The 24,329-nt window shown below is 44.9% G+C and overlaps 2 protein-coding genes across 5 annotated transcripts in view; one reads left to right on the top strand and one right to left on the bottom strand.

Annotated features, from left to right (window-relative positions):
* Nucleotides 1-3,875, bottom strand: part of sp1 (sp1 transcription factor) — a 9,875-nt gene extending 6,000 nt beyond the window's left edge. Inside the window, exons 1-3 of the mRNA XM_049022767.1 lie at nt 3,198-3,875; nt 2,458-2,537; nt 238-1,588 (exon numbers count right to left, since the gene is read on the bottom strand). Coding sequence (XP_048878724.1) covers nt 238-1,588; nt 2,458-2,537; nt 3,198-3,204 — 1,438 coding nt within the window. The 5' untranslated portion in view covers nt 3,205-3,875. The remainder of the gene's footprint in view (nt 1-237; nt 1,589-2,457; nt 2,538-3,197) is intronic.
* On the top strand, nt 2,459-24,329 carry tespa1 (thymocyte expressed, positive selection associated 1). 4 transcript variants are annotated; one of them, XM_049022764.1, is made up of 13 exons: nt 9,981-10,106; nt 10,380-10,661; nt 11,429-11,593; nt 11,994-12,036; nt 12,762-12,796; nt 13,947-14,003; nt 15,806-15,857; nt 16,434-16,490; nt 17,563-17,655; nt 18,085-18,296; nt 19,220-20,442; nt 22,365-22,449; nt 23,919-24,329. In XM_049022764.1, exons 3-13 carry the CDS (start codon nt 11,455-11,457, stop codon nt 24,080-24,082), a joined length of 2,160 nt encoding a protein of 719 aa, XP_048878721.1. In that variant the 5' UTR covers nt 9,981-10,106; nt 10,380-10,661; nt 11,429-11,454; the 3' UTR covers nt 24,083-24,329. The 4 variants fall into 4 exon arrangements, with proteins under 4 accessions (XP_048878723.1, XP_048878721.1, XP_048878719.1 ...); XM_049022766.1 differs by lacking the exons at nt 9,981-10,106; nt 10,380-10,661 and adding an exon at nt 2,459-2,562; XM_049022762.1 differs by having other exon boundaries at nt 9,981-10,661.

Raw genomic sequence — 24,329 nt, 5'->3', positions numbered from 1 at the left:
CCTGAGAGACTTGACACTGTCACAATCAAGCAAATATCAGAGGCAGACCCTAAAAAAAATCATAAAGCTAACATTGCAGCTCTAACAAAAGTTAAGGTTTAATATATGCTTAAGACAAATTTCATTTCAGAGACTTTCCCTTAAAATGATACGTTCCTCAGTCCTCAAAGGAAAAAAGAAAAAACTCCACTGTTAGTAAAAAACACTAAAGGAAAGGCAACACTCCCTTATGCCTACCTGTTGCAATGGCAATGGGGACCCCCTGCAGCTGGTGCATCTGAAGGCCTGTATTGCTCAGTGTGTTCAGGTTGATGGTCTGCAGGCCAGGCAGCTGCACGGGGTTCACTGTGACCCCGCCTGCGCTTCCCGTCTGTGCCAGCTGAGGAAGCGACTGCAGAGACTGCACAGGGGCGAGCGTGATCTGGGCTCCAGTGGGACTCTGCAGCTGCAGCGTCTGCCAGCTTACTTGCCCATTGGGGCCCAGGGTGCGCACGAGGATGGGGCTGGCATTGGGGATGGCTTGAATTTGCAGGTTCTGCAGGGCGTCCTGTGGCAGTGCCTGTGCGAAGACCTGTCCGCCGGCACCAGCCTGTAGGGTTTGCAGGGAATGTCCCCCTTGGAGAAGCTGCTGTGGCTGAATGAGAATTTGCTGTGGCTGCTGCTGTTGCTGGCTGTCTCGGTTATCTGGCTGCACTGAGACCCCACTGGCTGAGCTCTGGAAAGTGCTGCTGCTCTGAGACTGCGTCCCACCTCCATAGGAGGTAGCTGCCTGAGTGGTAATGGTAGCCGTGGAGCTAGTGTAGTACCCAGTGGTAGAAGACACTGGCTGCTGTAGGAGCTGCTGGGAGGATCCTGAAGATCCAATGCCAGTGGCATCACCACTGCCACCACCAGTGCCTCCTGTGGCTACAGGCAGAAGGGTGATGTTCCCATTGAGCGACACAGGCATGTTGGCCAAGAATGGAGTCTGGTTCTGTATGTTACCCAAGCCCAGGTTCTGTAGTGGGATTGCTTGCTGGATAAGGCCAGGCATGGTTAAGATGTTCCCAGTACCCGCCCCCCGATTGGCAGTTGCGATCAGCTGCTGCCCGCCGCCAGGAGAAGACACCAGCTGGAACTGTCCTGCCGCAGCTGCTGCTGTGGGGTCCTGCTGGGCTGTGGCAAACTGGAGCTGCTGTCCATCCACTGTCTGGAATTGGGGGATGACCTGATACTGGATGTTAGGCATGACCCCAGACAGGGCAGTGAGGACCTGCTGGCCAGGTATAGTGGGAGTGGTGGCTACTACATACTGCTGCCCAGGCTGGCCTGCAGCTCCAGATGACACCACCTGCCTGTTCTTCCCTGCCTCGGCCATGGTGCCCTGCCCGGACGTTGTGGTGCCGGAAGTGCTGGTACCAGAAGATGGCTGAGCGCTGACCGGGATGATCTGCCAGCCGTTGGCCGTTTGGGTCAGCTGGGCCTGGTCTATAAGCTGGCCCTGCTGTTGGGACTGCTGCTGCTCGGACTCTGCGTCACCCTCACCAGGAGTGTCGATGCGACTGCAGGTGGCGGCTAGCAGAGCCAAGGGAGACGGCTGCTGAGAGTCCTGTAGGTGGTAAGAATGGGCGCCCTGCCTTTGTCAACGGTTACTGCTAAAGAGGTCTTGGTTCAGTCTTTTTTTTTTTTTTTTTACTGTTTAGAGGGGTTTTCCCATTCTCATAACAAGCTTAAAACACACACATTCTATGGTGTAATAGCAGCACAATTAAAAATCAGCTGTGCTAATCTTAACCCATGCCAGTCGCCTGTGCAATAAATGTAAGCAAACATAAAAAGATAAATACGTCCACGTTAACGCCCGATTAAAACAAAAAAAAATAAAAACAAATCAAACCGAAATAGCGATATATGGAAAGCCAGCAAAAAAAAATCTATACAAAAATGATAAAGGAAAAATAAGATTTCTGATGTGCCGTTTCAATGTTGTTTTCTCCGCTATTAGTTACACGAGCTTTGAATTTCGGAGGGAGGGAAGCATGCGCGCTCTGGCAAATGGGTGGGATTAAAAGGGCTTTTTTCCAACCGAAGGCTGGCCACGCATCCCCTCCCCTCCCCCCTTCCACCCCCTCTCCCTCCCATCTTTTTTTCTACCCTATAAACACACTTATTCGCTGGAAGCCACCCCCCGAAGGACAGCCAAAGTGGGCCGAGCAGACCGCTCTCAAAGTGCGGGGCTTCTGACAGGAACACCCCGGTCAAGCCCATTTCACCTCCGCGTTGGTGCCTCGGCTCTCCCCCACACAAATGACATGTGCTCGAGCGAAATCGACCGAGCAGGTCTGCCCAGTAACTCAGCAGAATCACATTTCTACCGGAAATTAACTGCGAGATTACGTCGTTATCATTACTAAACGCGGATAAAAAGAAACTACGAAATAAGCTTAAAGCGAAAGAAGGAAAAAAAAAAAAACTTACCTGCCCCGTATTCGAGTTTCGCTTTTGAAGAAAACCTCCACCGCTTTCCACCAACGCGGCCATTTCATCTTGCTGTTGGTCTGCGTGAGAAAGGAGAAACTAGTGGTAAGTTTAACCAGTCCTGCAGCTAACCAGGGCAGCGACGCGGTCATTAAGCGCTCTCCTTTCACCGCAGACCGACCTGGCGACAACCTTAAACTTGTCACACGAGTTCCACGCCGCGGACTCGGCGCTCAGCGTCGAGTGACCGCGAAAGCTGAAGGAGAGACGTCGCCGTGAAACCGAGCTGACTATTCGGACTCTTAAAAAGTCAGCCGACGACGTCGAATGTAAACGCAAAAATCCCGACGACTACGCTAAGCTGTCTTGATTTTCAACTCCCCAACTCCGCCGCAACGAACTCGCCGCCCCGACATTTCACGCACAGTTTGTATTATTACTACTTAGCCCGACGCTTGCGGTCGGAAAATTAACCAGTTTCTGCACTATTCGTTACGGTAACGATAACGACGTTTGGGGCATCTAGCTGGCTAGTTAGCAAGGTAGCTAAGCCAACTTTGCTGAAATGCTAACTACCTAGCAAGTTCAGCGCCTGTACATGAAACATTCCGGTTTTACGGAGCGGTGGACAATTTCATTAATTTTTATTTGGAACAACTTTTTAGGCGTCCGGTTCTTTATTTCTGGCGGTTTGGTTGGCGTTTTACCAAAAGTAATTTACTTTTAAAGAGTTCACTTACCACTCATAATTTTGAGACGGGAGGAGTTTCACGGGCTTCGTTTGGGCTGACATCAACTTAGAAACGACGCAACCAATCTTGACAGCGTCACGGCGGAGGAGAACGAGGAGAAACTCTGTTCCAATTGCAGCGCGCAATCTCGCGTCCTTGTCCAATCGGAATCTCCAGTGGGATGATCCGCCATTAGTTATGTCTTCAGCCGCGTTTTTTACTGTGTGGGTAAGGAATGTTGGGCGTGAGCGACGTGCTTCACAAGCCAATAAAATACGGGCATAGACACCAAGGGGCTGGTGATATCCAATGGAAATTTGATTTTGGGGCGGTATTTGGGTGGGGTCATCTTGGGGTAGGTTGTATTGCTGCAGGCTTGACTGACATTACGTCGACATGAGGGATGATTATTTTTTGGCGGAAAAGGCGCCATTGACAAATATGGCATTGACTAAATAAATGATCTGTAAACTTTCATACAACGTAAAAGTAATCGCTGTTAGCGAGAGATAATAACGAAATCCACACCAATGTATACGTTTCATCCAGATGACGAATCCTTACTTATGCTTTACGTGTGAATGTGACTCGTCTGTCATTGTTGAATAAATTTACCCGAATAAAAAATTAATGTGCTTACATAATGATTATAATTTAACGAGAATACATGCAGTACTTTTCACACGCTAAAAGTGGTGAGCTACTTCATTTGGCACACAAGCTTTAGGCGAAGACTGAAATAAAAAACACCTTTATCCATTTCCGTGTACGTACTTGTTACTATATTACCTGCAACAGCACCAAGCTCGTGTTTACCGCTGTACGCTGAATGTCATCTACTTTTTTGTTTATCTGTATTTTTCTACCTAAAGAAGCTCCGTTTTCTCAGGTCCATGTGAGTAGGGAGGGAGGGTAGTAAAAGATACTCGCAGACTGCGAGGAAGACACAGACCAATGGCTGGACACTCCCTGCAGTCCAGTAGGTTGAGAGATAGATGGGCGATTTAAGGGGGAGGGGAGAAGGTGGGGCAGAGAGAGGTCAGTCAGCGAGAACGGGCGTGGGGGCCGGTTGGTGACTCCCAAGTGGGGGTGGCGGGGGTGGGAATCACCAAAAGCACATGCCAGTTCCCTCGCATGTAAACATTGCAGTCCCACTGACGGTGGAATTGCCATGCTTGTCTTTGTTCCTTCGTTTTGGGCTGTGCAGTGTTGAGTAACTATTCACAAGTCACCTGGTCCAACAAGCAGTCACTCAGGTTGCACCCCCCCCCCCCAACATACACTTACATTATTTCTGGAGCATTTCAAGGACTTCGTTGTAATTTGTGCAAGTGTGGGTAATATGTGTGACTGATTCTTGTAAGTAGACTGATTCAGCGTAAGTCTTGTAAGTAAATAATAAAAAAAAACAAATGAAAAGATATTTGAAATGTTATTTTTATGAATGAAGGGAATCAGTATGTATCCACATTACCATTTAAGTTTTGCATAGTATTTTTTCAAACTGTTATTTTTTAACTGCTTGTTTCAGTTCTGGGCCAGTAATACTATACTACAAATTTGAAACCTTAGCCGTTAATAAAACATTTATTAGCATTTAGCACATTAATACAGATTGCACACTATTTAAGAATACTTGAGGAATTATTACAGTCAAACACCTTTCCAACAGGTATAATATAACAAGTTATAACACTCACACAATTGATAAGACCAGCAGCACTGAATGACACAACAATTTCTTAAACCCCATTTATCAATGCCATAAAAGCTGTTTAAAAGACACATATGACATTATTAATAAACTTCATTCGTGTTCTTTTTTGTCATGCGCCAACCTGACCATCAGAGGGAGCCAAGGAGCAGATTTTCTCACCTCAATCCACCTGCTTAGTAGTTTATCGAATAATTAGCAGAAGCGATATTAATATTTGATCCTTAGGGGGACTCAGCCCCCAGTAGGCTAATCACTTTCAGTCTGAAGAAATACAGGGCTGAGACAAAAAAAAATATGTCAGCTGAAGCCCCCTAAACAGAATCTAAAATCGCTTATGACAATTAGTAGAAAGGACCTACATCCTTGTGTAGTTTGGTACTGCCATGGAAATACAATAATCAAGCGTTTGACTTGTATTTCTATCTTTGGTAAATGGGCTGCTAATCTACAGTGGGACTTTGGAGGAAGAGCTTTTCCAGCAAGCGCTGTGATATGCTTTTATATATCCCTATACCTAACCTCATAACCGGCACAGTGGCACAGTGGTCAGGGCTGCTGCTTCACACCTCTGGGACTAGAGCTTAGCATCTCCACCATGCCTCTGTGTGTGAGTTTGCAGGACCCCCTGTGTCATCGTGGGGATTCCTCCGGATTCTCCAGTCACCCCCCCCCCCCCCCCCCCCAGTGTACCTACAGTATACGAAAAAAAACATCATTGTGCCAATAAAAATGTGGAGGAAACGAAATGAATTTGCAGATGGATTTAACACTTGTACAGCATTTTGAAAAATATCAGATCCACTCCATCTACATCTCTGGCCTTGAAATCAGCACTGGACACTAATGCAAAGACACAAAATAGAATATAAATGGATTCATCTGCTCCTGACAAGGGATTCTATGGCGCTGAAGCAAAGGTAAGTGATGAGAAGTATATCAAGAGCGAAGTATATAAATAGCAGAATGGAGAGATCAGAAATGAAGTGATTGTTATTTATTTGCACATGTGCACAAGATGAAATAACATTGTAATTCTTTAGTTTTTGCATATCCCATCATGCTCTCCCTTCAGACAGACAGACAGACAGACACACACACACACACACACACACACACACACACACACACACAGGTGACAGTAAAGCTAGGGGTGAAAGTGTGAGTACAGGGTCCACTATTTACATGGCGCCCCTAGAGCATTTTAGGGGGGTTAGGGCATTGCACTAGGGCTCAACAGGGATGTTACTACCCTGCCGTGAATGGGATTCTAAACGGCAGCGACTGATCACAGACACAGCCCTAAATCTCTGAGCCATGTGCCCCACCTCAGATGCCATGATTGTATGTGTTTATTTATTAATTTAGGGAGGTATGCATTCTACTGTTAAAGAGAATTATTTTAGTTATTCCTGAATAAATCATATTTATTGTGTGGAAGCTTTTTTTTTTTTTACTAATAAATTATAAGCACTTTTTAGAATCACTGGGTGATTTCTGGTGAAGGGAATTGTTTACTTTTTCAAGAAAACTGTGCTCAGCTTTCCTGCATATATATTATTTATTATAACCTAACCCTTACGCTATAACCCTTTAAAGTTCAAGCTAGGGTTAGGTTTCAGGCTAAGGTTAGGGTTACGGTTAGCCTCGCTTGAACTATAATGCTAACCCTAAGCATAGCTTATAAAACCTTTCTACAGTAGGTGATAGTCAGCAGTGCTACTCACTCTTTTTCTTCTGATATATGATATACGGATTATGGAAGTGGGGCTTTTTCTAATCTAAAGGGATCCTTATTTGTCATTTGAGCCGATTGAACAGAGACATAGAAATATAATAGTGGTACTTTATTCATCCCCTTGCGTAAATAGTTTTGTCACCTAACCCTTCTTTCTCTTTATGAGATTCACACGCAGGTGACAGCAAGCTTGGGGGTCACACCACAGGGTCGGCCGACATGTAGCCCCCCTGGGGCTGGGGGGTTAGGGGCCTTACTCAGACCAGCAGTGGAATGAATAATCTAGGTGTAATAGTTTTTTTGTGCATGCTAAACTATATACTACAAAATATATTTCAGTGTATTTACTAAGATTTGTAAAAAAAAATAAGGGAAAAATTGTGCAGAACTGTTCACCTAGACTTTACACTGCCTTGGTCCCAGCTAATGTGTATGCAGCCTGAGATTCATGTGTGCCTGGTGTCTAACAAATACTGCACGTGTGGAGGACTGAGTCATGACCTTATGTCATCACAGAAGGCCCCTAATGGATTACAAGGGCACATCAGCAGCCACTCTCCATATCACCATCTTCAGTCTTGTATCTAATACGCAGAAACCCTCTTGGTTACCCTTTTGTACTCTTCTGCTGAGTTGAGTTTTGGTCCTCTTTGAATAGGGGCCTATTGCTAATATTGTGTGTGTGTGTGTGTGTGTGTGTGTGTGTGCGTGCGTGTATTGGATTATGTTTTTATTACATTGTGGGGACCAAATGTCCCCTGATATGTAATAAAAACCTCTTTTTTGACGTTGTGGGGACCACTTTTCAGGTCCCCACAAAGATCTGTGACTGCAATCAAAAAACAAAAAATACCAAAAGTCTCATGTTTTGTTTGGTTACTTATGGTTAAGGTTAGGGCTGGGTAGGGGTTAAGGTCGTCACGTTGGGATTAGAGTTTTCACCATAGAAATTAATGGAGAGTCCCCACAAAGATATAATTACAAACTTATGTATGTATATATATATATATATATACAATAGCAGTCAACAGTTTGGACACAAATACCCATAGAAAGGTTTATTATTGCTATTGTCTGCATTTGAGAATAATTGCAAAGATATACAAATTATAAAATAGCATATATGGAATTATGCACTGACCAAAAAAACATCCATCCACCCATCTCCTGTAACTGCTTACCCTATTCATGGGGGTTGCAGAGCCAATCGGCACACGGCAGGAAAGAACCCAGGGTGGAGCAGCAGCCCCTTTGCAGTGCACACTCACACACAGTCACTCACACACAGTCACTCACACACCAGTCACTCACACACCAGTCACTCACACACAGTCACTCACACACAGTCACTCACACACAGTCACTCACACACCAGTCACTCACACACAGTCACTCACACACAGTCACTCACACACCAGTCACTCACACACAGTCACTCACACACCAGTCATTCACACACAGTCACTCACACACCAGTCATTCACACACAGTCACTCACACACCAGTCACTCACACACAGTCACTCACACACAGTCACTCACACAATGTTACTCACACACCAGTCACTCACACACAGTCACTCACACACAGTCACTCACACACAGTCATTCACACACAGTCACTCACACACCAGTCACTCACACACAGTCACTCACACACACAGTCACTCACACACCAGTCACTCACACACAGTCACTCACACACCAGTCACTCACATAATGTCACTCACACACAGTCACTCACACACACACCAGTCACTCACACACCAGTCACTCACACACAGTCACTCACACACAGTCACTCACACACACAGTCACTCACACACAGTCACTCACACACCAGTCACTCACACACAGTCACTCACACACACAGTCACTCACACACAGTCACTCACACACCAGTCACTCACATAATGTCACTCACACACAGTCACTCACACACCAGTCACTCACACACCAGTCACTCACACACAATCACTCACACACCAGTCACTCACACACAGTCACTCACACACCAGTCACTCACACACAGTCACTCACACACACAGTCACTCACACACAGTCACTCACACACCAGTCACTCACATAATGTCACTCACACACAGTCACTCACACACCAGTCACTCACACACCAGTCACTCACACACACAGTCACTCACACACACAGTCACTCACACACCAGTCACTCACACACCAGTCACTCACACACAGTCACTCACACACACAGTCACTCACACACCAGTCACTCACACAAGCACACATCTGGCAGCTCCAATTAGCCTTAGCATGTTCTTGGAATGTGCGGGGAAAACTGAGTCCCCAGAAGTAACCCCCTGATGACATGGTGAGAACATGCAAACTCCACTCGCGGAACCCTGGCAGAGACTTGAACCCAGGTCCTCGAGGTGCTAACCACTGACCAAAAGAATATTTTTTGAAAGTTATTTTTTGTTGGGGGGGGCAGCTCTGTGGGTTCGGACCCACAGAGAGGTTGCCCATTCAAATTCTGTGGTTGGCAAAGTGATGCCACCCTTGACCAAGGCCCTTACCCCAACTGCTCTACGCCAGTTCCGTAAGGTGGCCCCTGAGATGCTTTTCCAGCTGTCCTGAAGGAGATCCCACATATTCTGAGCTCCCATTGTCTTCTTTTCCTTCATGCTCTGGTAAAACTCCTATAAAAATATTCTGATGTGTTTAGGTCAGGTGGTCAGTTCCCTTGATTCGACACTCTGTCACTTTTCTTTGTACGCAGCTTGCCCTGTAAAAACTTTTGACTATAGTTTGTGTGTGTGTGTGTGTGTGTGTGTATAGGTTTGAGTATTAATGTGTGGATATACAAAATATTCTCCACTTAGTATTTAGTTGTGCATCAAATCAAATGTATCGAATATTACTAATATACAAAACCTATTAAAAGCTATGAAATAGAACCTTACGTGATTACGTCATTCTGGTCTGGGTGTAGACTGCATGTTCTGTACCCCCGATAAGAGACCGCTCTCTTCATATCTACAGCTTAATCGGGTGATTCATAAACAAAACTGTAAATAAACCCTGGCAAACTAACACGTGGGAGCCCACATGTGGGAAAAAAATATTTAGCTGTAATATGTGTCCTGTAGGTTTTGGTTGTATTTTTGTTTTCATGAATATCGGAAGTCGCGTTCTTTCTCCTTAATCATCAATTCTCCTTAAGTCCTGTAACTGAAAGCATTTTACTGAAATAAAATTGCAGTTGGAATATGTTTACCACGCTGGTAAACTTATTCGGAATGCCTTAACATCCGTTTCCCATATTCACTTGCGATGGGGATGCTTTGAAAGTAACTACTGACGTTGATGTATTGCAGAAGTCAGTCATCAGTGGAAACAAATTTGAACGAAGCATGCCTACTGGGTTTTCCACGTGCCGGTGGTCAAAAAGAAAAAAAAACACGTTTGGCACACAGAGTTCTAACGAAGAGAAAGTAGGTACAGCCAAATGGACTTTTTAACCGGTATTGTGTAACTATTGTGTAAAATAAGTTGCGATAACATTATGATACCATACTTGACAACCCAAACTGACAGGAATCTGCGGTGGATTAAGAACAATCTGGCAGATGTACTCAAGAATGAAGTATGATTTCTGAAGAATCTGAATAATTCGGCTCCGCTTTTCCCTTCTTCTTTCTTTCTTTCTTTCTTTCTTCCTTTCTTTCTTTCATTCTTTCTTTCTTTTCTGTCTTTCTTTTCAGCAGCACTTCCTTTCTTGAGCTAGCTCATTAACGCGTCACAGCTCCGCCGCGCCAACTTCACCTTTTTGCGTCGGCGGAGCCGCAATGACAGTTCACTTGTTTTCCGGAAAGTTATTGTCGAGGAGCCAAGAAAAGCATATCGGATCACCGGTAATCGGGGGCTACAGAGGCATCTAGCCGGGGGGGAGGGTTGGGGAATCCTCTGATACCGAGCTGCGTCCCCCGGAGGCGACGACCTAAATGGATCAATTACTGCACATGTAGCTGGACCCGCTAGATCTGCAGGTAAAGACAACGAAATTAGAATTGCTCAAATAACGCTTAAGCCTACTCAATCTCACCGAAACAATTTTATATTTGCAAAGATTTATAGTTCTTCTTAAACTTCATTGCACCTTGAAAAAAACATAAAATCAGCCTTTTGTTGTTATGTTACATTTTGATGTGTTTTGTGAATTATTTTTCAATTGAGTAACTTTTACCGGTATTTTACTAGTTACTCAACCGGTTTTTTTGTTGTTGTTGCAGTACCACTTTCATTAGATGATTTCATGTAGCTTATTGCGATTTCATTGTAGCTGCACCTGTGTCTGTCTAAATGTAGGCAAAAGCAGGAGCAACTTTAATACCTTTGTATTGTGTTCCTGCGTTCTGTAGGAGGTATGATATTATCTCTGGGCAAACATTTTGCCTCCGTTCAGGAAATAAGCTGGTGATGTGAATGCTGTTCACATATGGCACTTTGTATTCAGTTCATAATCAAAGAGAATCCGAAAAAGTAAACGCTGGTAAAAAATAAAAAAAGTACTTGGAAATGAAAGTACGGGGTCTTCAATACAGTGCCTGAGCTTTGCCAGCAGTACGAAAAAACGGGCCAATTGTTCCGTGAGAGAAATACCGATTCATTTGGTCGGCAGATGAAAATGTTATTATATATACAGTATACAGTATACTGTATCTATTATGTCATTATATTATATTGTATATTAAAATACATATTAGATTTTGAATTCGTTTACTTCTGCGCTTAAGAGCAACCCCGTAACCCTCAGCTCCCGAGCGGCTCTTGGCCGCCGCGATGGAGACCCCGTCCCCTACCGACCGCCGCCAGCGCTGGGCGCGCACCAGCCGCCGCTGGCACACCCTGGAAGAGGCTGACCCCCAGGGCTCTCACACTCCCGTCGGAATACCTTCTGACAACTCTGCTCTCTCGGAAGGTGGCAGCTTTGATTGCACTTTAAAAATAATAATAATTTAAAAAAGTAGTTTTTAAGGTTACAAAGCTTGAGTGAATTCACTTGTCACTTTTATATAGATGTTATATTATGCCGCAAGGAAAAATCATCCCTTAATACGTCTTCTAACTGCTTATGCTAATCAAGTTAGCACGAGGGCCTGGAGCTTATCCTATAATAACAACAGATTTTTTTTTAAAGCTAAATTGCACAAGTAGCTCTTATTGATTTATGCTACATTTTTACAAGTATGCTATATTCAGACACTCACTAATAGGAACTAACTAAAGAAAACAGGCATGAATGTAGTGAGAAAACATGTGTTCATTCATGCAGAGGCTGCTTTCAAGCGTACGGTTTATATCTCTCTCTGTTTCCACAGGATGCTCTACAGGAAAGATTGAGAGCTGGCTGCAGGCCTGGGGGTGAGTTAGCGTGCGGTTTCTGCGTCGAACATGGCTAGATGGACCTGAGATATGAGAACATAGCCTCTCTCAAATACACGTATTTCTTTTTTACAGTGTCTGATCTTTGGTCTGTTTCGAGCCATTGTAAGTGGCAATAGAAAGCAAACTGAATGTTGGAAAAGTGTGGAGTTTCGGTTGTGATTTGAACAGGAGTGTTTTTGGAAGGGTAAAATAAAATGTGTCTGAATCACAACCCGGTTTATTCTGGGAGAGAAATAATTTTGAACCCCCTCCATGTTTTTATAAGAAATTAGTCAATATCTCATTAAACTTAAACTATATTCTTCCAGTCTCTTGAATAATTTATAATTATGGATTTTCTTTTGTTAGTGTACATTTTAAACCCGTTTTTAACAACAGGTTTTGTTTAATCACAAACAAATGCATAGAATCCACTCTCAATTGGCAATGTAAGGAAGCCAGTTTGCCTAATTGTTTGTTTTTGAACTGCGAGAGGAATCTGGAGGAAGCCCAAGCAAAGGGGGTGGGACTGGAAACCGTAACCCAGAAGATGTATTTGTTAGAACAATATCATTGTCTAATATTGTACTAGTCAACAACCACATTAACCCAAGGCTGTGTGTGTAGTCTACCATTAATAACGGATCTGTGCAGTAATTAACAGTTGAAACCAGTGATTTTTTTAAATTCCATTCTTTTGTGTGAATGTCTATTTTCCCCAGACCTGAGGAAGGCTTGGACATTCATCAGAGTTTTGGTAAGCATCTCCATCCACCATTTATGGGTTTGCCCACTTTTGTGTCAGTATTATAGATTTTCCAAGGTCTTCTGAAAATACGCAAAATGCTTGCTGAACATTGCTTTACACTGCAATAGATTCTTCTTCTCTATGTTCTTGATGACTGAGGTGGTTTTAGGTCACAGTTTAAACTGGAGTCTTTGGAAAGTAGTAGTTGTACTGTACAGTTGTTGCCAGCTGATATCGACAGCAGGGGAAAAACATGTAGCAATATACAATTTATCGGTACTCAAGTACTTAATCAGCACATGTCTGGACTTATGTCTACAAATGGGGTACAAAGTATTTTCCTTAATTTCTGAGCTTTGACAATTTGCTTTGCATCAATATGACAAGTGTTCTAGCCTTCCCATGAAGCTATGGAATTTAAGGCAAATATTTATGCTTCAATAAGCAACTATAGATAAAGGGTATGATGTACAGGGTGGAGTATATCTATCCATTCGTAACTGCTTCTTCGGTGCAAGGTCATTGTGAGCCTGGAATCCATTCTATATGACACGACATGGAGACACCAGTCTGTCACAGGGCCCACACAGTGGGCCTTGTAGAGACCAATTCAGAGAAAACACATGCTTTCAACTGTGGGAAGAAGTTGTGTTCCAGAAACGCAGAATGGGACTCAAACCTACAACCAGCTACGATACCTCCCATGAAATGATTTATATTGGGCTCTCTTACTACACTATTGGTTTCCAAAGGGAGTATTTCAGCAACATGGAATTTGTGTCAACTTGCAGTTCCATGAGTAGATGGTAATCTACAGGTGAATGCATTGTGTGCAAAGTATCCGTGTTACCGTCAGCAAGCATCTTCTTCTGGTCTGAGCTGTGCTCCTCACTTAGCGTGCCACCAGGGAAGGTTCCAGACTCACATTCCTTCGAAGGAGAGTATCATGGTGTTTGCACTGATAAACAATCAGAAAGAACATACAGGGTGAATATCTTCTCAGAATTCTGATAAGAGACCGTCATTTTAGCTACAAGATAACAGCTACAAATATTTCTGTGCATGCTGTATGTCTTGAGCGTTCATCATACTGTTTGGTTGGCTGATTGTTCCGCAAAATCGTCCATTGACTGGGAGTTCCTTCTTCCTGCTGCTGCAGAGCCTCTCCTGAAATCCGGGGCCAGTTTTGAAGATGATCTGAGTCTAGGAGCTGAAGGTGAGGGAACGGCTCCGCCAGGTTTGTGACGCCCACGGTGTTTTGGCCCATGATGTGGAATGACAGGTTTACGAGTACAAATCCTGTCGAAACAGCGTTCCACTTTCCCGTCATTTGACCCACATCGCGACCCAGCGACAGAAATCGGAACGTGGAGTCATAGGGAAATGAGCTGCGGAGTCACATGCGTGGATTTGTGAATCGTTACATCATCTTTCTTATCTGATATCCTCATTATTGCCATTATGTCTGCTTCCCTGTTGGGTTTACTGGAGCGTGCGTCTGTATGTGTCTGTCTGTGTGTGTTTGTGCACGTTTGCTATGTCTGTTCTTTACTAGTGCTTCCTTCACCTAGGTTGTGACTGACCACTCAAACGTGAATCCATTTTAGTTGTCGTCAAGGAGACAGAAATTTGCAAATATTACATGGCATTAAGATTTCCTCTTTGAGTCGAACTGCTAATTGCTGCCGAAATCGACTGCCTCAGTTTTGTTATTCAAATGCTCATATCCTACGTTTGTTGTCATCAGGCTTTTTTTTTTTCTTTCCTTCTTTCTTTCTTTCTTTCTTTCTTTCTTTCTTTCTTTCTTTCTTTCTTTCTCTTCCCCTTTTCCTCTATCTGTATATATGATGTAGCTATATAATATAACTTAATAGTATAACAACACACCCAGATAAAGTACCTTGGGGAGACTGTTGTGGAAGGCACACTATAATAATGAACTGAATTGGGTTGATTATATCAATCAGCAATCTGTCACTCTCCCTCAGTCATTGTCCTCCATCCATCCATCCATCCATCCATCCATCCATCCATCCATCCATTTTCCAAACCGCTTATCCTTCTGGGTCGTGGGGGTTCCGGAGCCTATCCCGGATGCAATGGGCACGAGGCAGGGAACAACCCAGGATGGGGGCCCAGCCCATCGCAGGGCACACTCACACACCATTCACTCACACATGCACACCTACAGGCAATTTTAGCAACTCCAATTAGCCTCAGCATGTCTTTGGACTGTGGGGGGAAACCGGAGTACCCGGAGGAAACCCCACGACGACATGGGGAGAACATACAAACTCCACACACATGTGACCCAGTCTGAGACTCAATCATTGTCCTACATTAAACGCTAATTGTCGGGCTACCCAGTCGCAGAGGACCATAACATGAGGCACTTCCGCTCCTTGTGTGAATGGGTCGCCGAGGCCTGGCGACAATCCACTCTCCCGAAAGCCCGGAGTGGCAGTGGCAGTTGCAGTGGCAGTGGCAGTGGCAGTGGCGTGTGGTGACCAGGAGCCGCTGACTGCAGACTGTAAACAAAGGGCTCTTTGTCACACTGAAACCTCTGGCTTCTTCCTTAAGCGTAGCCAGTGTTTTTTTTCACATCCCATTTTACTTTTGCTTTCTTCCGGGCTGATCACACACTCAGCAATTACGTGGCCCTCTGGACCCACCCTCTTCACCTTGTGTGGTCCGCTCAGAACGTTCACGAAAGATTTTTTTTTAGCTCTTCTCGAGTTGCAAAATGAGACATTGCACAGATATTATTAGAAGTGCTACTTCTTTTAATTTACGCAGGAAGTGCTAAATCACATGTAATAGCAGAGAAGGTCATGCTAGTTCGCGTGAACATTTAATTAATGAAGAATTTATCTAAAATATATGTGTAAAAAGTTCAGTGAGGACTCTCATACTTTTACTCGTAGGATTTTCACGATCGTACCTTGAGATTTAGCTCTAACCTGGGCTGTTTTTTTCTATTCCTTCTCATATTGATTGCATTTGACTTTTACTTCCCAGCTTTGGCTTTCACTACCCAAACTGATGGACCAGAGATAAAGGAGGGTAGAGGGTAAGTTTTCGTTTTTGGCTTTCAGGCAATTTTGTTTTTAACAGGGTTTTTTTTTATCAGGAACTGTACGAGATGAGGCTTTGGTGAAGATGCTAGTTCAGCTATGAAAATGCTCGGACTGTTTATCAGATATCATTTGGAATCATTAGTATGTGCCGTAGCATTTAATGTGGAAGGGAAATGCTCTGCTATCTATAACTGTGGATCAAGGTACACAACAAACATCTAGAATAATAGGTGAAGGTCTAGTGTTAAAAATCTTTCTTGACTATGTGCAACAGGAGCACTGAGCGGTTAGGAATTCCGGTGAACCTGTTGCACTTGGCCATATAACATGTGGGTTAAAGGACAAATCGAGCATTCAAGCAACAGGACAGGAATTTACATGAAAAGCAGAATTTTGTTTCAACCAATCAGTTGAGCATAAAGAGTCACAGTCACAGAGTCCTCAACTGGTTGGTTGGAACAAAATCCTGGATTGGATTTTTACTTTCTGGACCTGAAATGTCCGCCTATGCTGATGACCTGGCTGTGTCAGGTGACTGCTGCTTACCTGCCCCTGTGCCCATTCTGCAGGGGCTGTCCGCTGCTGTTGCCCCCACCTAGGCCACGCAGCAAGGGGCAGGTCACCAGGTAAGCACCCACCAACCCCTAGCCTGTTCCTATCAGGCCGGTAGACAGGAATAAATTTTAGGTGGTGGTAAATTTTGAAGGGGGATCATACTGGACATGTTTGTACCGGGATGGTGAACAGAGCCACTTATGGGGGTGGGGGGGGGGTGAGGGAAAGGCTTTTGTGGAGTGGTGAGAATGGGGACAGGTGTTATAAACAGAGAAAAATGAAATGAAGAGGCAGCAGTTTTTCTGCTGGGTCGGGGGGAGTAAATCAGCCAGGGCGTTTCCTCTCACCTCAGAAGGACTGAGTATGACTAAATTCTTGACCTCACTTGGTTACCACATACTTGTTGCTGACCATAAGGAATTTCATCACGTGCTAACATGAACAATCCATTCATTTTCCAAACCACTTATCCTACTGGGTCGCGGGGGGTCCGGAGCCTATCCCGGAAGCAATGGGCACGAGGCAGGGAACAACTTAGGATGGGGGGCCAGCCCATCGCAGGGCACACTCACACACCATTCACTCACACATGCACACCTATGGGCAATTTAGCAAGTCCAATTAGCCTCAGCATGTTTCTGGACTGTGTGGGGAAACCGGAGTACCCGGAGAAAACCCCACGACGACATGGGGAGAACATGCAAACTCCACACACATGTGACCCAGGCAGAGACTCGAACCCAGGTCCCAGAGGTGTGAGGCAACAGTGCTAACCACTGCACCACCATGCCGCCCCAACATGAGCAATCAAACATGCTAATTTTAAAAAGTGGCAAAAAGCATATGTAGTTTACCTAACATTGTACTACTGTGATCTCCAAAGTTTATATAGCCAACCTTAATCTCTGTCTCTATATTATGATTATTCCGATATTTTAGTTAATCTATTTTTTTTGGCACAATTATTAATACAGTGGCTTAATCAGCTTCATTTGGGTTCAGTGCGTCATCTTTGTTACTCTTGTGTCACTCGGGCGTAACCCAGACAGCATGGCGCTATGAATCGGGAGCTTTGTGTCTCTGCATCCGTGATGTGGACACACTGCCTCATCCTCTCACCCTGCGGCCTACGTTTACACACAGCACTCCCAATGAGAAACTGGCCCCACCGCTCTCCCACCTGGGCCACAGCACCACCTCCAGCGCCCTCTCGTCTTCCAGCAGGACCGCCTCCAGGTGAGGGGCGGGGGGTGGGGTCTCCCCCCAGGACATTCCAGCTTGCAGTTCTGGCCCGGGCTCAGAACGTCAAGACCTCTTTCCATTTCTCTGGCTAATTGAAGAGCAAATTTCCAAAATTCACGCAGGCCATGCGATGGGTCCTTCAGAAAATGTCTGCGCACGTAGTGAATTTTGGAAATTTAATGAAAGTTCTTCACTGGATTACATGAGGACTGAGTGAGTTCTGAGTTTACAGTAACGTATGCTGAGGAAGCCTGACTTTAGGTCATTGGTGGTCTCACCTCAAAAACACCTGCTAGCATTTTAATATTACCATTCTAATACTTATTATCCAAGTTCCCCAGTGAACCTTCTGAGAGCCAATCACAAGACATTAGTTTCAGTCCCTTAACACCACACCCACTATCCCTTCCTGACCCCCACCAGCGTGCAGGACCTGCTGCAGCTCTACGCCGAGGACGCGGAGGACACGCTGTACCGGCTGGGCTTCGGCGGCCGCGACGAGCCGCAGGCCACCGCCCGCATCCCAGCTCGTTTCTTTAGCTTCCCTTCCCAGCTGCACGGCATTAATTTTCGCGTCTTCCTGGAATCGCAGTTGGCCCGCCTGCACCAGGAAGACCCGGGTCTCTCGCTGGCCAGTGAGTCTATCCAACCGCTCTCTTCTCCACCTTCATTATCGAACTGACTATCATCATACTTTAGTCGTCTGGCCAGTGTATCTGGTTTGAGTACAGAGTTCAGCACCAGAAAATCCCACTGTCCACAGATGGGGGTAAAGAATGGTGCTTTGATAGAGATCTTCTTCCGGCAAAATGTTCCTTCACCCATGTTTTTACACCAATGATCTGTAACTGTGTTTGTGTTGTTTTAATCGTACCATGTCTACCAAGAACAGGCAGCACATTGGCTTAGTGGGTAGTTCAGTAGCCTCATGATTACAGGCAGACCCGGTTGGCTATCTGGTACACCATGCATTTTCCTGTAGGCCCATGAGTTTGCGGGTCGCAGAAATTATCGCACAGGACCCCAAAGTCCAGGGCCGATTTGGGTGACTGGGTGGGGTTGGATGATGATCAAACCCCACGCAATAGTCGCCTCCTCAGTTTGTGCTCTTCAGCTTCAGCCTTGCCTCTAGGGTTGTGGGTGTGAATCCCACCTCGAGGTCTGCTTGTGTGGAGTTTGTATTCATATTGGTCAGGCTCGCTGCTTTCCTCCACCAGTCCAAAAACACAAAGTTATGCGAATTGGTCTCCGGCCTGTGTGGGAATGGTGTGTGTGCCCTGCAATGGGTTGGTACCCTGGCTGAGGGTTTTCCCTTCCTTGCCTGTACCTTCCTTGCACAGAACATGCAGGTACAAGAATTGGATAGTATAATGCAGGCCCATAGCCAGAAATTCTGGCGGGGTCCCACTTGGTAGATTTCGTTGACAAGGTGGCAGGAGAAAATCTTGCTAGGGAAGGTGGTTATGGAATTCGGATGCCTATTTGCATGCATCTAAAGCTTAAGGACACGATATAGAAGTAAATGGAACCAAGTGTCACATGTCTGTCTCCTGTGCAGGCCGCTTTCGGCAGGTGGAGGTGTTGGCGGCAACAGCCAACGCCTTCTACTCGCTGTATTCGCACGTGTCGCGGACTCCGCTCCAGAAGCTGGCGCCGCCCGACGTGAGCTTTGCCCAGTCTCCGGCGGAGACCAGGATGGCGCCGCGCTTCTTCAGCAGCACCCGCAGCGAGCCAAAGTCTCCAGTCGAGCGTCTCAAGGACACCGTATCCAAAATGTGCCTGTATACGGGCTCCTCCCTCCGGTCCCCAGAGGCCACCTCCATCTGCAAGCGTCCCAGTCTGCCGGACGTCATAGAAGCTGTCCTGGAGAGGGTCAAGGGTGGTGATACCGTAGCCGAACAGGCTGAGGAAAGCCTGTGGGGTGGGGCTGTGAACACAGACAACAGAGTGGAGAACCAGAGGGATTCTGGGAAAGAGAGGGAAGAGCAAAAGACAAAAGCAGAGAGACATAACTTGGACTGTAGGGATCCCAGGGGCAGAACTGCCAAGGGGGAAGCAAAGAAAGCCGAGGCGCTGAGCATTTCTCCACTTCTTCAAAAAGAAGACTCCGAAACGAATCAGCGCACCTCCAGTCCTCTAAGCAAGGGGTTTCAACTAACCAGCAACCCCTGCTTTATCCCAGATAAACCCTCGAGTACCACTGATGATGCTCAAACCCCACCCAGGAGTCCCCCAAAAAGGCTTTGTCTAGGAGCAAAATTCTCAAAGGATATCATTTGTCCTCAGATCATGGAGAGTGTTCGCCAGGTGCCCTTCAGCTGCCTTCAAAGGAACGATGAGCCAGCTTCTCCCATCATGTTTCATCCTGATGGGAATCCCAGAAAAGATGGGTCCGATTTAACCACAGAGGGCCAAGCTGTGCTGGGAGAAGAAATGATCCACAGAGACACGAACGCTGAAGTCCTTCTGCTCAAATCCAGGACACTGGACAATGAGAGCTACATAGGAGATGTCCATCTGGACAGTGCAGCACATTTGGAATCCATGCCTTCCGCCCATTCTGACCCTGCTAAGCAGAGTTCCCCATGCCGCATCACTGTGACTGGGTGGGAGGGAGACACCCCAGCTACAACGAAAGGGTCTGGAAGTATTAGCGAGAACCAGGAAACCCCTGATCCTGAGCCACTAGGCAGCCGGAATTTCCTGAATCCCGTTGAGCTGTGTACTCTTGGACAGACTCCCCACAGTCTGCGACAGGCTAACTCCTTTGAACTGGAAGAGGTAGGTATTCTCCAAGGGTTTCCAATCAGATCTGGGTGCTCAGAGTGGGTGCAACTTGTGAAACTTGTGAAAGGGCCAGATTTACTAATGGTTTGCACCAGCGCAAAGACTCTTTTGGCATTATAATAGTAATGTTGGGATTTACTAAAGACACGCAGTGAAAAATCAACAGTGGAGAAGCACTGACAAAGTTAATTTTGCGACTGGCCATATTGTATATACATTTGTAGGAGTTTCTTATTTAAATGAATCATGCAACGTAATTTACTTAAGCATTAAAGGCTAAAATGCACAGCGATTTCTTGCCATGACAGCATGAGCTACGCATTTGCGCTGCTACGACAAGAAATTGCCACAAATATTGCTTTCTACAGCGAATGTGTACCAGTTATGTGCACCCCTGCAAATTATAATTATAGACGCTCCTCTACTTATGAACTTTCAACTTACGAACTTTCAGAGGACTGTAAGACCAAATTGTGTTCCTTTGGCTCCCGTTTCCTGTCTGCAACATCAATTTTTTTTCTGCTTAGTACAACTTCTGAACGCTACTCCCTCCGCGCAGCAGCGTAGCGTGCGTACTCCTAGCATCCTACTTCTTTGTACTTACATATACCCTTAAAATGATGTTGAATAACGACTTACGAACATTTCAAGTTCTGAACAGCCGTTCGGACTTACAACCAAATCGACTTATGACCCGGCAGTCGGAACCGATCGCCGTTGTCAATCGACAATGACCTGTATTATGTATATCATGATATTTTTTTCAGGTTCGCCCTTACTGTGGCAGTAAGTGTTTACGTCAATAAAATATGACAGATGTTTTTAAAATGTTTTTATTAATTATAAAAATTCAATTACCATTTGATAGTATAACTTACAAGTTTTATTGGATTATTAATGCCGCCTATATTCTGTTCCATAGACAAGTTTTATTATAATCATGTACTTAGCTGGATAAAAATTGTTTCGCTGGCGTGTTTTATTAGATTAATATGTATTTAGCTTGGTAACAACATGTTTCTTTAACTGGCATGGTTTTAATTATCATTACCGTGATAAATGAATAATATTAGGGATTTCGCTTTTCCGATATGCATTTAACTACAGACTCAATTTTATTACACATAATCAAAATTTGGGCACAGATTGAAGCAGTAGCTATAAATCCGATAGCGCTGAGCAGTAATATATGTGGAATTGTTTTGTTATTAAACTGTAACTGTTAGTAAGAACAGGGGACCGGGTCCTCTGCATACACTCTCCATAGCAGAGAGCAATATTATATAATTTGCTGCTTTTTTAAGTGTTACAGCTGTTGCTTCAACTATCCTATGGTATGGCGGTATATGGAAAATTAAAACTGGTATATCGGATGAACTGGTATACCGTCCGGCACTGCCTACGCTTATATTATGTGTTTGTCATTGTCTGTGTTGTTAGTAGATTTTAAGCACCCTCATCAAGTGTGTTTGTCTGCCATGCTGCGCTAATTTGTGTTCCCTCTGGTAGCTTCAGTGGGTCACTATTTTAATAAACAGACCGCGTCTGTGTTAATAAATTTGTAATTTTTTTGTAGATCACCCACAGAACTGGCCGCTCCCATTTTGTTTGCTCGCACACGCTAATTTGCTCTGCTTAGTAAATCTGGCGCCGAAGGTCTTTCCATCCATGGTATAAAGGAAGCCTAATTAGCCTAGTATGATAAATATTTCAACGGAACATGTAAGTGACTGCGGTTTGGCACACGTGTAACCTTCTAGAAACAAGGGCAAGAATTGCTTTCCACATCACATTTTCAATCAGCGTATCTTGTATTCCTTTTAATACTCCTAACCTGATTTTTCTTAATATAAATGTCAAGTTGGTGCATGATTTCATTGTGATCAAGTATCACCGGTTTGTTGATATCTTCACAGGTGTGCAGTGCAGGAGAAGACGATCCTACACAATCAGACTCCAGACGTTCATCATCTCTTCTGTCAGCTATTAATCAACGTAGAGGTTAGTCAACCAGTTAGCCAATATAGGGTATCTAAGTCTTCAGGGTACTACCAAAATAAATGAAACACCAACTTAAAGTATCTCAGTAGGCCCGTTGCCTACCATGAGCTTCATTGTCCCTTGGCGGATTCTACAGTTATCTGCTATTGAGGAATGCAACCTCATTCTCCGTGAGGCATTTTCTTGATATTAATGCCAATGCTATCTTAAGCACCCAGCTTCATAATCACCCATAAGGGTGCCGTTGGTTAAAATGTGGTTATGGTTAGGGTGCCGCCAATACCAGAAATGAACTAGTTCACAGTTAGATGAATGTGATCACATATAGCTTTCTTTTAATTGGCATTTGTGTTACCCTCTTAAGGGTTGAGGGACCCTAACCATGACAAAAAAAAAAAACCACACACACACACCCTGTGTGATAACTGAGCCGCCAGAAACCTTCTCCGTGGGAAATAAGCCAACGTGGTTTATTAGTGCACTTCCTACACTTCTTATGAACAGCTGAGGGTGACTCGTTGAGACGTCACTTCTCCCCATTGCTCAGGGATCTACCATCTGTATCAGTACCTCTGATGGTGTTTTTCACCATACACTGTGTGAAGTGTGAAGTTCTCGAAGGACGGTTCTTCGCGCGGCTGCCCGCTCGGGCACGTGATGTTTCGAATTGTCCGTGTGCCTCGCCTCCCGCTACCAGCCAACGTGCAGAACGCACAGTGAGGTGTTAAATGCTTTTATATACAGTAGGTCTTAGCTAACGATATATTTTCTTCGGCTTCCTGCCCCAACTTTCTCCGAGTCACTGAGATCTCTTTTTATGGTCATGGGGGTCAGAATAAGGGGGCTGCATCTAATGGACGCTAGGCATGATGGGACATAAAACGCTTTAGGACCCACGCCCATGTGGAAGCTATTGCTATTTGTATTTATAACAACATAAGAAATTTACAAATGAGAAGAGGCCATCTGGCCGACGATCAATCTATTTCTATTTCCACATGGGTCGGTTTCTTCGTTTCCATGGTTACCTGTATGTTTATGCTAATAATTAGGCTTTGTTGAGGAAGTCCACTCTTAGGTAAATATTCTGTACAGAAAAGGCAGCTAATGAAAGACGGCGGCTATGCTCCTTTGCAAACGGGGAGGAAATCCAGTTAGAAAATTTGCCCCAGTGATCTCGGCTTTTTCTTAACATCAAGCAGCAGCAGCAGAAAAGGCCACTGCTGTGGCTTTGAGTACGCAGGGGAAGAGGAAATTTTGACAAATATCAAGTGTGACCCGGCCGATTTCCTAGCATAAATACGTTTGCTGTGAAGCCCTCACACAGGAAGTGAGTGGGGGGAAAATAACTCAGCACTTGAAATTTGTTTTGGGCTTTTTGTTTGTAAAGGGCTTTATTTCAGCTTTTTTGTTTCTTCACTGCACATGCCTTAGTTACTCACTCATTCATTCATTCTACTGGTGTACAGACTTCCTCCTGCGTGGGGACAGCCTGCAGTCGGACAGCAGTGGCTACGTGGAAGAGGACCATCCTTCTCCCAGCAGCCCTGAGCACGACGGAAGCTGCAGCCAGTTGACCCCACACACCGCAGTCTTGCCCCCCTCTCCCTTAGCTGGAAAGGACCACGAATGAAATTGCGGTAGCGCCCAGATTTCTGCCTTTACTTAAGTAAAGGCATTTCCCTACATTCGCCTTTGTAGTACTTAAGACGTCTTGCTCTTAAGATGCGTATAATCGTCATTGCTGTTCATCATGTTTTTTGGCATCAAGTTAAAATCTTGGCACACACGATCCAAACTGGAAGGAGAACTATGACATTTTTTTTTCCAACATTACAGCGAACGCTGCTTTTATTTATTAAAATTATTTATAAATACAA

Source organism: Brienomyrus brachyistius, chromosome 8, assembly GCF_023856365.1.
Source record: "Brienomyrus brachyistius isolate T26 chromosome 8, BBRACH_0.4, whole genome shotgun sequence".
Taxonomy (NCBI): domain Eukaryota; kingdom Metazoa; phylum Chordata; class Actinopteri; order Osteoglossiformes; family Mormyridae; genus Brienomyrus; species Brienomyrus brachyistius.
The sequence above is the reverse complement of the archived record's forward strand: the minus strand, read 5'-3'. Positions and strand labels throughout refer to the sequence as shown.

Excerpts from the sequence above, each read along its gene's own strand:
- tespa1 (XM_049022766.1), top strand. The coding sequence starts at position 11,455 with ATGGAGACCCCGTCCCCTACCGACCGCCGCCAGCGCTGGGCGCGCACC. Across the intron at positions 12,037-12,761 it reads AGCTGGCTGCAGGCCTGGGG|ACCTGAGGAAGGCTTGGACA; the intron begins GTGAGTTAGCGT and ends TATTTTCCCCAG. Across the intron at positions 12,797-13,946 it reads GGACATTCATCAGAGTTTTG|AGCCTCTCCTGAAATCCGGG; the intron begins GTAAGCATCTCC and ends CTGCTGCTGCAG.